The 16,942-nt window shown below is 56.5% G+C and overlaps 2 protein-coding genes and 1 non-coding gene across 5 annotated transcripts in view; 2 read left to right on the top strand and 1 right to left on the bottom strand.

Moving 5' to 3' along the window:
* The window catches only part of SBNO2 (strawberry notch homolog 2), a 64,173-nt gene extending 50,907 nt beyond the window's left edge, over nt 1-13,266 (top strand). The window contains exons 12-32 of one of the 2 annotated variants that reach the window (XM_066342024.1): nt 1,368-1,491; nt 1,872-1,977; nt 2,761-2,914; nt 4,105-4,281; nt 4,771-4,868; nt 6,851-6,933; nt 7,312-7,503; nt 7,781-7,950; nt 8,414-8,545; nt 8,987-9,122; nt 9,238-9,350; nt 9,474-9,545; nt 9,625-9,733; nt 9,896-9,970; nt 10,061-10,204; nt 10,679-10,773; nt 10,854-10,946; nt 11,114-11,245; nt 11,531-11,607; nt 11,848-12,038; nt 12,123-13,266. In XM_066342024.1, coding sequence (XP_066198121.1) covers nt 1,368-1,491; nt 1,872-1,977; nt 2,761-2,914; nt 4,105-4,281; nt 4,771-4,868; nt 6,851-6,933; nt 7,312-7,503; nt 7,781-7,950; nt 8,414-8,545; nt 8,987-9,122; nt 9,238-9,350; nt 9,474-9,545; nt 9,625-9,733; nt 9,896-9,970; nt 10,061-10,204; nt 10,679-10,773; nt 10,854-10,946; nt 11,114-11,245; nt 11,531-11,607; nt 11,848-12,038; nt 12,123-12,607 — 2,958 coding nt within the window. In that variant the 3' untranslated portion in view covers nt 12,608-13,266. The remainder of the gene's footprint in view (nt 1-1,367; nt 1,492-1,871; nt 1,978-2,760; nt 2,915-4,104; nt 4,282-4,770; nt 4,869-6,850; nt 6,934-7,311; nt 7,504-7,780; nt 7,951-8,413; nt 8,546-8,986; nt 9,123-9,237; nt 9,351-9,473; nt 9,546-9,624; nt 9,734-9,895; nt 9,971-10,060; nt 10,205-10,678; nt 10,774-10,853; nt 10,947-11,113; nt 11,246-11,530; nt 11,608-11,847; nt 12,039-12,122) is intronic. The other variant, XM_066342031.1, reaches the window with a different exon arrangement.
* TRNAV-CAC (transfer RNA valine (anticodon CAC)) lies at nt 295-370 on the top strand. The gene has a single exon. It is a non-coding gene; the product is annotated as a tRNA-Val (tRNA).
* Nucleotides 13,267-14,335: 1,069 nt separating the features above from the next.
* On the bottom strand, nt 14,336-16,703 carry GPX4 (glutathione peroxidase 4). 2 transcript variants are annotated; one of them, XM_066342016.1, is made up of 7 exons: nt 16,545-16,703; nt 15,533-15,627; nt 15,314-15,458; nt 15,033-15,184; nt 14,910-14,934; nt 14,670-14,729; nt 14,336-14,593 (listed from the first exon to the last, which is right to left on the bottom strand). In XM_066342016.1, the coding sequence occupies exons 1-7, from the start codon at nt 16,626-16,628 to the stop codon at nt 14,561-14,563; spliced, it is 594 nt and encodes a 197-aa protein (XP_066198113.1). In that variant the 5' UTR covers nt 16,629-16,703; the 3' UTR covers nt 14,336-14,560. The 2 variants fall into 2 exon arrangements, with proteins under 2 accessions (XP_066198113.1, XP_066198105.1); XM_066342008.1 differs by lacking the exon at nt 16,545-16,703 and adding an exon at nt 15,913-16,193.
* Nucleotides 16,704-16,942: the final 239 nt, after the last annotated feature.

The raw sequence follows: 16,942 nt of genomic DNA, 5'->3' as shown, positions 1-16,942 counted from the left end.
AGGGGTTACTTGGTCTGCTGAAGGCCCACGGTCAAGACACATATGAGAAAGCAATTAATGAACAACTAAGGTGTCACAACGAAAAACTGATGATTGATGCTTCTCATCTCTCTCTGTTCCTGTCTGTCTGTCCCTCTCTCTGACTCTGTTCCTATAAAAATAAATAAAGCCTAAAAAAAAAAAAAACTCAATAGGCATACTTACCTGTAACCTTTTTCCCTTTAAAATATTAATGCGCTTTCTATATCTTACAATTTGTTTCTTCAGTATCTTTTTTTTAAAAAGTGGGATCAGGCCCTGGCTGGTTGGCTCAGTGGTAGAGCGTCGGCCTCACATGCAGGAGTCCCGGGTTCGATCCCCAGCCAGGGCACACAGGAGAAGAGCCCATCTGCTTCTCCACCACTCCCTCTCTCCTTCCTCTCTGTTTCTCTCTTCCCCTCCTGCAGCCAAGGCTCCATTGGAGCAAAGTTGGCCCCAGGCGCTGAGGATGGCTCTGTGGCCTCTGCCTCAGGTGCTAGAATGGCTCTGGTTGCAACAGAGCGATGCCCCAGATGGGCAGAGCATCGCCCCCTGGTGGGCATGCCAGGTGGATCCTGGTCAGGCGCATGCAGGAGTCTGTCTGACTGCCTCCCCGTTTCCAACTTCAGAAAAATACAAAAAAAAAAGTGGGATCAGCCCTGGCCAGTTGGCTCAGTGGTAGAGCGTCGGCCTGGCGTGCAGGAGTCCTGGGTTTGATTTCCGGCCAGGGCACACAGGAGAAGCGCCCATCTGCTTCTCCACTCCTCCCCCTCTCCTTCCTTTCTGTCTCTCTCTTCCCCTCCCGCAGCCAAGGCTCCATTGGAGCAAAGTTGGTCCGGGCGCTAGGGATGGCTCTGTGGCCTCTGCCTCAGGCGCTAGAATGGCTCTGGTTGCAACAGAGCGACACCCCCTGGTGGGCGTGCCAGGTGGATCCCGGTCGGGCGCATGCGGGAGTCTGTCTGACTGCCTTCCCGTTTCCAACTTCAGAAAAATACCAAAAAAAAAAAAAAAAAAGTGGGATCAGTGTAGATTTATGAGAAGTCGTAGACAGAGACCCAGCTCTCCATGGGAAGTCACAGCCCACCTCTCTATTCAGAGGCTCTTTTTTCTTCATGGTCATTGGTGTACATCTTTGCCAGTGTCATCTATAGGGTCTTTACAGGCACATTTCCATCAGTAGTTTTCTAGTGGCCTAGAGGCTGGTTCCCACTAGCCCTGGTGATCTCACATACACCAAGGCCCCCCAACCATGATTGGACACTCCACCCTGGGCACTTTGTTGAGCTCCCCCAACTAGGAACAGGTGGGTTGTGATAGTCACCTTCAGAACAATCCTTAACCCACGCCTGCCAACGATCGTGTTTGATGAGTGCCACAAGGCCAAGAATGCTAGTTCCACTAAGATGGGCAAGGCCGTGCTGGACCTGCAGAACAAACTGCCCCTGGCCAGGGTGGTCTACGCCAGTGCCACAGGTGAGAGGGCAGCTACCAGGGACAGGGAAAAAGCCTGATCATACACGCAGTCATCAATTAGCAGTGTCTGGCGTGGTGCATCCATGAGGGTGGGGGGTATCACAAGTGCCATTAATTCATTGACCTCGCAGCTTGGCCCAAAGGTAGAGCTCACTCTTCCCCAGGCCATTGGGAACTTCCACAGCTTCGTGGATGCCAGCCTCTATCAGGGGCTCCCTTCTGCTAATTGGCTCCAGCTCGTTGTCTGTGGACACTTTCCTGGTACCTTCAGGTTCCTGTACCTGGTCCTTCAGGTCATTTCTGTTGCCATGTCCATGATTCCATCCCCAGCCTCGCTGTGTTGGCGGGGCTCACAGTGACTAATACCGCCACCTCCACAGGTGCCTCTGAGCCCCGAAACATGATCTACATGAGCCGCCTGGGCATCTGGGGTGAGGGCACACCCTTCCGGACCTTCGAGGAGTTTCTGCACACCATCGAAAAGAGGTGAGCACCCCTCCCTGCCTATGACAGGGACAGCTGAGGAGCCCACCAGGGCTCTGCTTGCAATATGCAGAGACCTGGTGTCTGTGTGCCTGGTGCACAGTCTGGTACACACTCCTCCAGCAACCAGAGGGATGTTCAAACACAAATCCTGCCTTTTCTCTGTCCAGCACTTTCTGTCGCCCTAGAGCAGGGGTTCCCAAACTTTTTACACAGGGGGCCAGTTCACTGTCCCTCAGACCGTTGGAGGGCCCAACTATAAAAAAACTATGAACAAATCCTTATGCACACTGCACATATCTTATTTTAAAGTAAAAAAATAAAACAGGAACAAATACAATATTTAAAATAAAGAACAAGTAAATTTAAATCAACAAACTGACCAGTATTTCAATGGGAACTATGCTCCTCTCACTGACCACGAATGAAAGAGGTGCCCCTTCCAGAAGTGCGGCGGGGGCCGGATAAATGGCCTCAGGGGGCCGCATGCAGCCCACGGGCCGTAGTTTGGAGACCCCTGCCCTAGAGGAAAGTGCTTCTCTCTGCTTTTCCTGCTTTCCCCCCACCCCCAACCCCTCCTCAGCCCAGAAAGACTAGGCAGATGGGAGCAAAGAGTCTTTGCACCTACTGTCTGCATTCCCTTTGTGCACCAGGTCCTTTCTTGCCCTCTAGGGCTCAGCTCCAGCTGTCATGCCCTCCATGGAGAGGCTCCATCACTCAGTGGGACTCAGCATGTGGTCAGGTTGGTCCCTGCCAGTGCTCAGACAGCTTTGTCTCCTTCCACAGGGGTGTGGGTGCCATGGAGATCGTGGCCATGGACATGAAAGTTAGTGGCATGTACATTGCACGCCAGCTCAGCTTTAGTGGTGTCACCTTCCGAATTGAGGAGATCCCATTGGACCCGACCTTTGAGTACGTCTACAACCGTGCAGCCCTGCTGGTGAGTGGAGTGGCCAGGGGTCTCTGACTGCATGGATATACTGTGTGTTTCCCTTTGGGATTATGCCCCTGTCAGTTTCAGCATCTGTCTTTAAAGATGCTACAGGGATTTGTCAAGTTACAGAAAGGAGAAAGCCAGCCTTCCTGCTGTGGTCTTTGGCTGGAGCCCAGTCACTCGATTCTTTTCAAAGCGGGGATTCTTGTATATGACTGTAGTGATGTGGGCACACAGCTGGACCCCGCTGTCCTCCCCACTATGTCACGAGCACTTTGCTCCTAGGCTGTTTTCAGTGTCCACGTCTCTGTTCACTATGGCATGACCCTCATCTTCACCATCTCCTCTGTCATGTGTCAGGTTCCTGTGTCCCCACTGTCAGATCACACTTACATGAGACATGCCTTGAGCATTGGATCTGCCTGTTTTGTGTCCTTACCTCAAACTAGGAGAGTGGGTTCTGCACACACTGGGATGTGCTGAGTAGCGTCTCTGACTCCCTGCCCCCCTTGATTCCAGGAACACCCTTAGTCATGACAACTGCAGTTGTGGTAGGGGACATGACCTAGTGTCTCCTGGAAGCAGGAACACTCTGGGTAAGAGCCCCTAAAGTGTAAAGAGTTGCCTGACCGGGCGGTGGCGCAGTGGATAGAGCGTCAAACTGGGATGCGGAGAACCCAGGTTCAAGATCCCGAGGTCACCAGTTTGAGCGTGGGCTCATCTGGTTTGAGCAAAGCTCACCAGCTTGGTCCCAAGGTCACTGGCTCGAGCAAGGGGTTACTCGGTCTGCTGAAGGCCCACGGTCAAGGCACATATGAGAAAGCAATCAATGAACAACTAAGGTGTTGCAACGAAAAACTGATGGTTGATGCTTCTCATCTCTCTCTGTTCCTGTCTGTCCCTATCTATTCCTCTCTCTGACTCTCTCTCTGCTCTGTAAAAAAATAAATAAGTGTGAAGAGTTGAGTGACTGCTGGCAGGAGTCACTGTAGTTCCCCCTTCTTTCTGAAATCTTAGCCCACATATGGCATCACATGTTTTGTTTTTCAATGTTTCTGATTGTTCAGGTATTGGCAGAGCCTTTGTGTTGCTCTGTGTATACCCTTCCTACCCCAGGTACCACATCCCAGCAGAATGGGGGTTAGGAGAAAAGCTGGGCAGTAGCCAGTTCAGCTGCATGTGGTATGTCATTGCAGTGGGCTGAGGCCCTTAGCGTGTTCCAGCAGGCAGCTGACTTGATCGGCCTGGAATCCCGCAAGTCCCTGTGGGGTCAGTTCTGGTCGGCCCACCAGCGCTTCTTCAAGTACCTGTGTGTTGCCGCCAAGGTGCGCCGGCTGGTGGAGCTGGCCCGGGAGGAACTGGCCCAGGACAAGGTGAGCTGGCGGCAGTTGTAAATGGAACCCCAGTATTTGTGTATGAGGAGTTGAGTGGATGGAACTGGCACCAGTGTCCATCTCACAATCGCAAACAAGCCTAAGTATGGCTGGGCTGAGTCCAGGAGGACAGAGGTGGTGAGAGTGAACTTAAGTCTGGAAGGTTCTGGTCTCACCTGAACCCAGCTTCCTGCAGCAGGTGGCAGGCACAGCCTTGCCCTGAGTTCTTCATGTCCAGGGCTGGCAGGTCCCTAGAAGAAACAGGACACAGAATAATGAGGGGGTCTGTAGAGCTGGGGCCAGGTGTCAGCTGCTGTTTTTCTCTGATGGGTCTGGGTGTGGGGCCTGGCAGCCAGCAGGACCCAAAAGGAAGCAGGAGGGAGAAGCTGAGGCAGATTGGGTTTCTGGCTGCAGGGGCTTCCTTGTGTGCCCCTTTGGAGCTGTGGGTGGGATTTCCAAGTGGGCTCACTCCCACCTCACTCCCCACAGTGTGTGGTCATCGGGCTGCAGTCTACAGGCGAGGCACGGACACGGGAAGTGCTGGATGAGAAGGATGGGCAGCTTGACTGCTTTGTCTCAGCCGCCGAGTAAGTGATACATGTAGGGGGGTGGCCACACCAAGAACCCCCTCACTCTGTGGCTCACTGGGTCTCCCTGGCAGTGACCTGTGGCCTGGCCATGCCTCATGACTTCACCCATGGGAGCCTGAGCACTTTTGCTGAGCCCCATCCTCACAGACCTTACCCCAGCTTTTTTTTATTATTATTATTTAAGTGAGAGGAGGAGAGATAGACTCCCACATGTACCCCGACTGGAATTCACCCAGCAACCCTAACTTGGGCTGATGCTCTGCCCATCTTCAGCCATAATCACAACCAGGCTATTTTTAGTTCCTGAAGCAGAGGCTCCACGAAGCCATCCTCAGTGCCTAGGGCCCAGGGCTGATGCGCTTGAATCAATCGAGCTATAACTGCAGGAGAGGAAATGAGAGAGGAGAGAGAAGGGGGAGGGGAAAGGGAGGAGAAGCAGATGGTTGCTTTTTCTGTGTGCCCTGACAAGGAATCAAACCTGGGATTTCCACGTGCCAGGTCAATGTTCTACTACTAAACCAATTGGACAGGGCCCCAGCTTAGTTTTAAAGCTACAAAGGTTAACTGGCTACTTGGGAATCAGAGAGTCAGTGGAGGGGGTCCCCAGATTTCAGAATGAGACTTCCAGAAGTGTATCCCCCATGTGAGAATGGTGCTGTGTTTTTTTTTGTTTGTTTCTGTTTTTTATTGATTTTAAAGAGAGGAAGGGGGGGAGACACAGACATTAATTTCTTGTTCTGCCTATTCATGTATTCATTGGTTAATTTTTTTTTTTTTTTTTTTTTTTTTTTTTTTTTTTTTACAGAAACAGAGAGTCAGACAAAGAGATAGACAGGGACAGACAAACAGGAACGGAGAAATGAGAAGCATCAATCGTTAGTTTTTCATTGCGCATTGTGACACCTTAGTTGTTCATTGATTGCTTTCTCACATGTGCCTTGACTGCGGGCCTTCAGCAGACCGAGTAACCCCTTGCTCAAGCCAACGACCTTTGGTCCAAGACTGGTGAGCTTTTGCTCAAACCAGATGAGCCTGTGCTCAAGCTGGCGACCTCGGGGTCTCGAACCTGGGTCCTCCGCATCCCAGTCCAATGCTCTATCCATTGCGCCACCGCCTGGTCAGGCTCATTGGTTGATTCTTGTCTGTTCCCTGACTGGTGGTCAAACCTGCAACCTTGATGTACTGGGACAATGCTCTAGCCAACTGAGCTACCTGGCCAGGGCAGGATGGTGCTCTTTTAAGGAGGACTCCTGAAAATTTAGGGACTGACCACCTTCTTTTTTTTTTTAAGTGACAGAAGGAGAGATAGAGAGACCACATTCACCCCGACCAGGATTCACCCAGCAACTCCCATCCAGGGCTGATGCTCAAATCAACCGAGCTCTCCTCGGTGCCCAGGGCCAATGTTTGAACCAGTTGAGCCACCGGCTGCAAGAGGGGAAGAGAGAGAAGGGAGAGAGGGAGGGCAGAGAAGCAGATGGTTGCTTCTCATATGTGCCCTGACCAGGATTGAACCTGGGATGTCTGCATGTCAGGCCAGTGCTTTGTCCACTGAGCCAGCTAGCCAGGGCCAGACTTGCCTTCAAGGTCCCCAAAATCCTAAGCCTCTCTTCCCAGCCCCTAGTAAGCAAGGGTTCTAACATGCCACATGCCACCCGCTCATTCAGGCTCATCCCCCAGGGCCCAGCATTGCCTCCCTTCTTTAGGAAGCCCCTCAACCCTACCCACCCACCCCACCTGCCCTGATTTTGGTAGTCACCACATGTGTCCACCTCTTTGTCCCTCAGAGTTGGTCAGCTCCACGCAGACCCCCCCACACACACACACACCCAGTTCATTACAGCAAAACTGCCCTCTTGAGACTCCACCCCACTGAAATTCAGACCTAATCACACACACAGCTTTACGTCCCGCCAGGTCTCCAGGCAGACAGCATGCTTATCCTCATAGTAAGCATAAATTCTGCTTCTCACTTTCAGGGGCGTCTTTCTGTCACTAATTCAGAAACACTTTCCTTCAACCAAAAGAAAGCGAGACAGAGGAGCAGGCAGTAAGAGAAAACGTAAGCATCCACCCTGCCTGCATCTTTGGCTTGTGGCTCCCTTCCATCCTCTCTCCTGCTGCCTCTCTCAGCCCCTCCTTTCTGAGAATCCCAGGTTAGCCCGTCACTTTTGCTGCTCCCTCTGCTGCAGGGGTACCCCTTTCCCTATGTCACCTACAAAGGAGGGCTAGAGAAGAGTGAAACAGCCTACAGGGAGGGCATCCAGAGGGCAACAGGCACAGAGTGCCCTGACCACGGGTTCCCAAAAGAGAACTGGTAGGGGCAGCCTCCAGTCTCACTGCCCACTTGTGAGCTGCTATGAGCTGGGCCCCGAGCCAGACCCCCACAGGATGGAGAAGCAGGGATGTGCTGAAGTGACCCCTGGCTCCTCAACTTCAGGGCGGCCTAGGGGCCGAGGCACCAAGGCATCCAGACCAGCATACGACGTGGCAGGTGTGATCCGAATCAGTGATGACAGCAGCACTGAGTCAGATGTCGGCCTGGACAGTGACTTCCACTCCTCCCCCGAATCCCTGGTGGATGATGATGTGGTCATTGTGGATACCCTGGGGCTCCCTGCTGACGACCGCGGTGAGGCCTGTGACCCAGCACTTCCCCTCTTTACAGATGGGGAACAGGCTCAGCGAGGGGAGGTCAGCACCCCATGGCCAGTCGGCAGCAGAGCTGGGTTCACACAGGCAGTCTGGGATTAGAAAGAATGTCTGGCCCCCCCACACCTCCCCTGTACCTGGCTGTTCCCCAGGATGGTGGGACCCCTCATTCTCAAGGACCCAAGGCTGAGTCCTACTGTGAGTGGGGTTGTGGACAGGTCACCTGGCCAGTCCCCCCTAACAGTGTGGCCCCACAGGCCCCCTGTGCTCCTCACAGCGGGACCTCCATGGCCCTGGCATCCTGGAGCGGGTGGAGCGGTTGAAGCAGGACCTGCTGGCCAAGGTGCGGGTGCTGGGCCCGGAGCTGCCAGTCAACACCCTGGATGAGCTCATCGACCAGCTGGGGGGCCCTGAACAGGTAGCTGAGGTAAGGAAACTCCAGAGGGGACCCCATCAGAGCCTGGACTTAGCTCTGGTGCCCCCTGGTGGCCACTACAAGTCTCTGCCAGCACTGCAAGATGGGGGTGGGGGTCCAGCATCCAGTGCTGGGGAAGGGAGGGGAAATGCTCACTCACCTCCATGACACCCCGTGTGCCCATGGCTCTGTGGGTTCTGAGTGCTTTCTCAGGCCCCAGACTGAACACTCATCCCGTTTTCCCTGTTGGGATGTCCTGCTGCTGCCATCTCAGATCCTTTCTGGCTCCAGGTGGCTGGTCCCCGGACAAAGGCCATGTTCCGGCCCAGGGTCCATAGCTCCTGCCCTCATACACACACACACAGGGCTGGCTAGGATTTGGGGGATGGGGAAGACAAACTGAGGTACACAGAGACCACCAGTTGCTGCGCAGCCACACAGGCTAACAGTTGTCCTTTGTCCCGCCCTGTCACAGATGACTGGTAGGAAGGGCCGCGTGGTGTCCCGGTCCGATGGGACTGTAGCTTTTGAGTCTCGGGCAGAACAGGGCCTCTCCATTGACCATGTGAACCTCAGGGAGAAGGAGCGCTTCATGAGAGGGGCAAAGGTAGGATGGCATAGGAGTGGGGCATCCCTGTGTGCAGGTGCACATGGGTGGGGAGGAGGAGCTTATGAAGGACTACCAGAGAGGGGAGGCACAAGGATTCTGAGTCCTAAGGGGCTAGCTTTGGACCACTGACCACCCCAGCCCTGCTGTGGCTGTGCATACCTGAGTGGGGGGACACAGGCCTCCCTATCTGCCCCACCTTTAGTCCTGATAGAAGCTACTCAAGGAAACAGTGGGAAATAGACATTGGTAGGGCATCCTGGGTGACCTGAGGATGATCCACATTCCATTCTAAGCCCACTTGGGCCCCACCCCCAAGGAAGGCACCTCAGCTTGCTGTGTGGGTCACTGTAAATGCATCAGGATGACCCCAGGGCATTAGGGGGTATGTGGGCAAGGAAGAGCATACCTTGCCAACCCAACCTGTCCACCTCCTCCCAGCTTGTGGCCATCATCTCAGAGGCTTCCAGCTCTGGAGTCTCTCTCCAAGCTGACCGTCGGGTCCAGAACCAGCGGCGCCGGGTCCACATGACACTTGAGCTGCCCTGGAGTGCCGACCGTGCTATTCAGCAGTTTGGTGAGCCCTGCCCCTTTCCAAAACACCCTACCCCAAGATGCCCAGCCTTGCCCCTGTCCCACCCAGGCTCTGCCCTCTCCTTGGGGTGGCCCCTGAAAGCTCCCCCTGTCTCCAGGCCGGACCCATCGGTCCAACCAGGTCTCTGCACCCGAATACATCTTCCTCATCTCAGAGCTGGCTGGAGAGCGCAGGTTTGCCTCCATTGTAGCCAAGCGACTGGAGAGCCTGGTGAGTGGTCAGGCTGGGCCATGGTAAGCTGAGTGGGGGCTGGTCAGGGGGCTTTTGGGGGACTCCCTGAGAAGGGTAGTGGGAAAGTGTGTGCAGTGTGTGATGGCTCCCCACCCATGGCAGGGGGCTCTGACGCATGGGGACCGCCGCGCCACTGAGTCTCGAGACCTGAGCAAGTACAACTTTGAGAACAAGGTACCAGGGAGGTTGGGGCCTGGAGAAAAGGGGTCCCAGGTGCCTGAGCCCAGCCTCTGACCTGGCCCCCTCTGCTCAGTACGGCGCCCGTGCCCTCAGCTGCATTCTCACCACCATCCTGAACCAGATGGAGAACAAGGTGCCCTTGCCTCAGGGCTACCCAGGAGGGGACACCGCCTTCTTCCGGGGTGAGTTGGGGGTGTGGCACAGGGTAGTTTAACGTGCCAGGATTGGTAGACTGGATCTGTGTCCAAAGATCCCTCCAACACACCCCAAAGGAACGCTGGTGGCAGAGGGATGCCGAGTGGGCCGGGACAAAGGGCATGTGTGAAAGTCCTCTCTTCCTGTAGACATGAAGCAGGGCCTACTGTCGGTTGGCATCAGTGGGCGGGAGTCCAGGTCCGGCTGCCTGGACGTGGAAAAAGGTGAGTCCCCCTTACCCTCCAGGTTTCCCAGGTAGGGAGCTGTGGGGTGGATGTGGGCTGACATAGCATGAGGCTCTCCCGTGCCCACAGACTGCTCCATCACCAAGTTCCTCAACCGCATCCTGGGGCTGGAGGTACACAAGCAGAATGCACTGTTCCAGTACTTCTCTGACACTTTTGACCACCTTATTGAAGTGGACAAGAAGGAGGGCAAATATGACATGGGCATCCTGGGTGAGTGCCACCAAGGGAGAGGGAGAGGCCTAAAGAAGTAACAGCCAGTGCCCCACATACCAGGCCCTCACCAAGAATACCAAGGGCCAAGGGGCCTCATACCAATAAAAATTCATTTGTAAAATCTGCAGAGGGCATAGACTCCTTAACTATCCCCAAGCTAGTTGTGCAGAGAGGGGCCCGAGGGGCATGTTTTCTGTGGTCATAACCTGGTGTGAGTAGCCTGCAGGGGATGTTTAGGACCCCAGGCCACCAGACTGGAGGGGCCACTTGCCATCCGGGGTACTGGGCAGGGTTGTGGCCAGCCTCTACTGTGGGAACCTCCCCTCTACAGCATACCTGATAACTTGGATTGACACCCCTACCCAAAGCCCAGAACCCGGAGCCACCTGAGTAACACTAGGCCTTGGGCCAGTGAGAAGCTACATGGCCTCCAGGTGAGACCATGCTCTCATGCTTGTGTCCTCTCCCCAGACCTGGCTCCAGGCATTGAAGAGATCTATGAGGAGAGCCAGCAGGTATTCCTGGCCCCCGGACACCCGCAGGATGGGCAGGTGGTGTTCTACAAGGTAAGTGGACACCAGCCTACCCTGACCCTTGTCCCCCCACCCCTACCCCACCCCTAATGCCCAAGTGCTGTCTGTGGCAGATCACCGTGGACCGGGGCCTGAAGTGGGAGGAGGCATACACCAGGTCGCTGGAGCTGACAGGCCCCCATGATGGCTTCTATCTCTCCTATAAGGTGGGTAGCACCAGGTTCAGGGAGCGGAGAACAGTACTGGGAGGCCAGAAGAATGGAGGGCAAAGGTCCAACTTCTAGCCCCACACCCTCCCCAACATGCCCACCCTGGAGACCCCCACCCAGGATGTGCTGCTTCCTGCCCCAGCCTTATGAGACTCTCTGCCCAGGCTCGTGGCAACAAGCCAAGCTGCCTCCTGGCTGAGCAGAACCGCAGCAAGCTCTTCACCGTGTACAAGCCCAACATCGGCCGGCAGAGCCAGCTGGAGACCTTTGACAGCCTGTGCAGGAAGTTCCACCGGGTAGGGGCAGGGGCAGGGGCAGGGGAGGCGACAGGCAGGGAGGTCCCAGGATGTTGGTGTCTCTGGGTTTACATATCCCTTAAGTTGCCTCTTCTATGGCCTCCCTGGTGGGGTTTCTGCAGCTGCCAGACCTGCCCTCTGTGCCTAGTGCAGCTGGCCACCAGGCAGGGGCTGCCAGGTGTGATATGAGCCAGACTGGGAAACTCTGGGACTGTTTACCCAGTTGTGCACTGGAAGTGTGGACAGGTCTCTCATTCAGGGTCTCACGTGACTGTGTATCCCTAGGTGACAGCGGAGGACGCCAGGGAGTCCTGGGAAAATAACTATACTTTGTCGCTGAAGCACTGCAGCCACACCTCATGGTGAGGACTGGGGTTAGACTGGATAGTTGAAGGGCACACTACATTGGACAGTACTGTTTTCTCTGGGCAGCTCTACTAGGGATGGTCCCTACACACCACAAAGGTCCCTTTGGGCATCTGGGGCATCCACAGGAGGTGGCAGTTAAAGAGATGAATTGAGCTAGAATGGGGGAGGAGCCTGTGGGTTGTAGTGGGTGTGTGGAGGCACTGCGTGTCTGAGCTGCCCTGCCTACCACGCAGGAACCGACAGTGCCGTCTGGTGCAGGAGGGCAAGGACTGTGTGCAGGGCCTGAGGTTGCGGCACCACTACATGCTGTGCGGAGCACTGTTGCGCGTGTGGGGTCGCATTGCTGCCATCATGGCAGACATCACCAGCAGCAGCTACCTACAGATTGTTCGCCTCAAGACCAAGGACAAGAAGAAGCAAGTTGGTGAGTGAGCAGGTGCGCCAGTGGCAAGTGTGGGGGTTGATGGGCACTGCATCAAAGACCCTGACCCACCTGTGTGCCCTGCAGGCATCAAGATCCCCGAGGGCTGTGTGCCCCGTGTACTACAGGAGCTGCATCTCATGGACGCAGATGTCAAGCGCAAGAATGTGCATGGCCAAGGCTTCTCTGTGCCACCTGCCCTGCGCCCACTCACACTGCCCTGTGCCCCCGGCGAGGTCCTGGACCTCACGTACAGCCCACCAGCCCAGGTCCTCCCACCACCCTCGCCCTTTGCTTTCTCCCTGCTCTCTGATCCTGCACCTGCCCCCAGCAGCCTGCTGCTTGGTGCCCCTGATGCCCCAGCTGACCCCGCAGCCCTTGTACACCAGGGCTGTGACATCAACTTCAAGGAGGTGCTAGAGGATATGCTGCGATCCCTCAACTCTGTGCCACCCCCAGAGCCATCTGGACCGCTGGGCAGTGGTGCAGGGATGGTAGGTGTGCCAGGGGGTGGTGGGGGCCATGAGCGGCAGAGTGTCATCCAGTTCAGCCCCCCCTTCCCCAATTCCTAGGCCAGGGCTGTAGCCTGTGCCAGGTGTTCTTCCTGGATGAAATTTATTTATCTGTAATACACCACGCCTACACAGACACGGTCTGTACCAAAGTGAGTGGTAAGCAGGGCTCAGGTTCCCCTGCCAACTACTGAGAGGAACGGGGGCTGGGGTGTCCCTCGTCCAGCCAACCAAGGCCTCCACTGTAGTGCCTTCCAGGCCAGTGCCTGGGCAGACCTCTCAAGATGCTGCCGCCTTGCCCAGTGGGGCAGCAGGTGTGTATGTCCCACTCAGGGGCTCAGGCAAGGCCTGGGCATGGAGTTCCCGTCTCTGTGCCTCTCTTCCCCCCTCCCCCCCAGCTTATCCCTTTCAGGCCTGGAAAGGCCAGAACTCCTGTAATACACAATACTGGGTGGTCCAAGAGCCGGAAACTCAGGAAATCCCCGGTTCTCAGGGCCTTCGTCTCTGGGAGTCTATTTGGGGCAGACCCCCCCCAATTAATATATGCAATCCCCCCCTACCTGCTCTTTGCTCCCTAAATTATTACCCAGCTGCCTCTTCCAGGCCCTGGAATCTGCCTGTGGAGCTGGAGGAGTGGCTGGCCCCTAGTTTCTACATGTATTTATAATTCTAGTGTATATATGTAAAAAGATCTTTTTTAAATATATGTCTTTTCACTACTTCCCAGGCTCTTGGCTCCTCTAGCCTATGGGGGCAGCAAGGGAGGGTGGAGGTACCACTGAATGTCCCCTCCACAAGGGGCATTTATGGGGTGTCTGGCCTCACTTTGGGGAATGAAGTTGGGGTGGCTACCACTTGCAGTAGGTGTATGAAACCAGCCCACTGTTTGCCCAGACACCCTTCCCTAGGCCATTGCTTTAGGTCACAAGGGCTCATATAGCAGTCAGCTGCATCTGGATTGGCTGAACCAGGCTCACGATGTCTTGAGCCAGACATTCTGCCTCCTGCTCACTGGAGACACAAAGCCTACCTACCTGGGACCCTCATGATGGTGAGACCAGTTCCTCAGACACTCCCCACCCCTACCCTGTGCAGGACTTCCTCAGGGGATATTGGTTCTGGCAGGCAGGGCAGCCTAGGGATGGGAGGGCCCAAGAGCAGGGTCTGGTCTGGAAAACAGTAGACACACCAGGCTCCTTCTGGGGCCTAAGGAAGCAGACCAGGCCTCTGGCCCAGAGACTGGGAACTGCCCCCAGCCAGGAAGCTGACAAGTGGGCAGGAGCTACCTCCCTCGCCAGGTCCCCATCCCCTGCTGCTGGCTTTCCCTGAGGATGCTACTTCCTACCCACTGGCTTCAAGTTATTCCCCACCCTCCTAGGAAAGACTGGACAACTAACCCCTGCTTATACCAAATGAGAACTTTGAGCAGGCTTGAGTGCCCTGGCTCAGCTTCCATACAAGGTCAGACTTGAGCAGCCTGATCCCAGCAAAGCTCAGACAAGAGCAGCTTGGGGAATGATCATCTCCAGGTTCCTGGCTCCCCTCACCTTCCCACCTTGGTCTACTGGGAAAGACCGCTGCTGTGAGCTGCCTCCAGTCAGATTAAGTCCCTGGGCCAGGAATAGCACCAGTAAGGAGGAATTAGCATCTCCAGGATCAGCTCTACCAATGCTTAAGGGGTGGGGCTGCCAAGATTAGAGGCGGGGCTACAGGATGGGTGCAGTCCTCTGAACTCCCAGGAAACTCCACCTTTTATAATCCCCCAGGAAGGCAGAGAAATCCAGCAGACTAATTTGTATGTTTTATTCCCACAAGGCAGCCAGGACAGGGGGTACTGAGCTGTGAGCCAGGCCAGGCCAGGCCAAGGGGCCTTCCTCCGGCAGGGGTGCACGCCAGGTTCTCAGGTCTGCCCCACCAGAGGGCTGGTTTTTAGGCAGACTGTCATGGGTGCCGGGTGGAAGACTCCGAGGGGCACAGGCAGTGGGCTCAGGTGGGGGATGCACACTTGTGGAGTTAGAAGTAACAGGGCAGGTCCTTCTCTATGACCTGTGAGGGGAAGCCAGGTCAGAACACCTCTTCCCTGTGGCTCCACCCCTAGCGGGCTCCCTGAAAAGGCACCTACCAGGGGCTCTTCCATGGGACCGTACCGCTTCACCACGCAACCATTCTTGTCAATGAGGAACTGCCAGGATAGGTGATGTTAGCACAAGGAGGCCACCATGGGGCCCCTGCAAGGCAGCTGGGTGCAAGCAAGCAGCCCCTACCTGCTTCCCCATTAGGGTCAGGCCTAGGGCCTTTGGGTAGGGACACTGAACTGGCCTTGGACACAGTCCTGGCCTGGCCTGCTCCTCAAAACCCTTACCTTGGTGAAGTTCCATTTGATGGCACTACAAAAGAAGCAAGAAATCATGAGGAACTCCATAGCAACTGCAGCCATCCTGTCCTGGGGAGCCATCCTGCCCTGCCCTCCCCTTGCCCCACTCACTTTCCCAGAATGCCCCTCCCCTTCGGCTGGACTTTCATCCACTTCCATAGCGGGTGGGCGTCATCTCCATTCACACAGATCTTGCTATACATGTCGAATTTGACATTATAGTTGGCGGCGAACTCTTTGATCTCGGCATTAGTCCCTGGTTCCTATGACAAGCAAGGGTTCTGGGCTGAGTGGGGAGGAATGTGTACCCCATTTTGGTCCCCACTTCCACAGACCTGGATCCTCTCCCCATGCTCGTACATAAGACACACAAGGATACGTGGGCCACGCACCTGCTTCCCAAACTGGTTGCAAGGGAAAGCCAGGATCCGTAAACCACACTCAGCATATCGGGCGTGCAGGTCGACGAGCTGAGTGTAGTTTACGTCTGTTTTGCCTCATTGCGAGGCCACGTTGGTGACGATGCACACGAAGCCCCTAGAAGTAGGATGGAGTAGTCAGAATCGCTGACCTTACCTCTGCTACCCCCCTCAGGCAGTTAAGATACCTACCGGTACTTGTCCAGGTTAACCATGCGCCCGTCGATGTCCTTGGCTGAAAAGTCATGCATGGACTGAGCACAGCGCCAGTCGTCGCGGGACGCGCACTGCAAGGCAAGGGCGCGCTGACTGGAAGGCGAACCCGGAGACCTCAGCCCACTAGTCCAGCCCACGGTCCCCAAGGGAGTAGATCCCAGGCAAGATCCTTGCCAAGACAGACAGGGCCCTGGGGCAAGGAAAAAGTGAGGGCTCCACCTCCTCAAAGATGTACGCACCCTGCGGAGCGGGGCACATTTAACCTCAAACACCGAAGCCCGGGGAGAGCTGGGATCCCACTAGGTGCCCCAACGGGCAAGAGGCGCAGCTGGTGGGTGTGGGGGCCCCACACGCACCGAATCGTTACACTCCAGACAACAGCCATTCTCACAGGCCGCGGACTGTGCCTGTCGCAGGCTCTCGGGACAGGGCTCCCTTTGCCGGCGGCGCACCCTCTTGCGTCCGTACGCCGGAGCCTTCCGCCGCCCAGGGGCTCGGCGGCGCCGCCTCCTGCCTGGCAACCGGCGTCGCTGCCTGCAGCGACCCGGAGAGCCGGCAGCACGGCCCATGCCAACCCTTCCCCGGACGCGCTTCTGCTCACCCAGTGCCACACCAGTGGGACAAAAGACCGGTAACCAGGGCTTCCGGCCGCCCGTCTGTGACGCCACCGCGCAGTGTCCCGAGGCGTATAGGGCGGGGGAGGGGTTGTGACGCCCCGAGGCGCGTGACCTCAGGTTAACCAGCCCAAGGGGCGCCCCTACTCTCTGGGCCCCAACCTGGGCGGCAGTGACCGAGGGCACACTAGGATGTCCCGACGCAGCAGCCCGAGGGTTACGACCGCTGAGCCTTGTACGGCCAGCCACGACCCCGCCCGTATCCCAGCCCGCGCGCTAGCCTCGGTCCAGACGGCGCCCCCCACCCAAGGTCGCTGTGGCGCCGCGCGCCAGTCCCAACGGCCCGCCGGCGCTGCTGCCGGCGCCGCGCTCACCATGGTGCTAACCAGACCGGGCGCGGCCAAAGTCCCGCACAGAAGCGCAGGCTTCAGCAAGCGGCACAGGCGGCTAAAGCTCATCGCGTCGGCGGGGGCGCCCGGGAGGCAGCAGCGGCTCCTCCCCTCGCCTTGCCGACCAATGGACGCGCGTCGGCGCGCCTCTCCTCCGGGCCCTAGGCCACGCCCATAAGCGCCCTCATTGGTCGGATGCTCGGTTGCTGTGACGCCTGGCAAAAACAGCCATTGAGAGGCCGGGGTGAGGGGCGTGCAGGGGTGGGGCCGGGGCGGGTCTGCGGTTTTGTTATGGTTTGTGACTGCGCATGCTCGCTGAGGGGTGGGCGTCTGTGTCCCCCGGGGCTGCTGTTTGGTGGCGCGGGGACAGTTATTCCACAACG

The sequence above is a fragment of the Saccopteryx leptura genome, chromosome 1, assembly GCF_036850995.1.
Source record: "Saccopteryx leptura isolate mSacLep1 chromosome 1, mSacLep1_pri_phased_curated, whole genome shotgun sequence".
NCBI lineage: Eukaryota > Metazoa > Chordata > Mammalia > Chiroptera > Emballonuridae > Saccopteryx > Saccopteryx leptura.
This window is presented reverse-complemented; position numbering and strand designations above follow the sequence as displayed.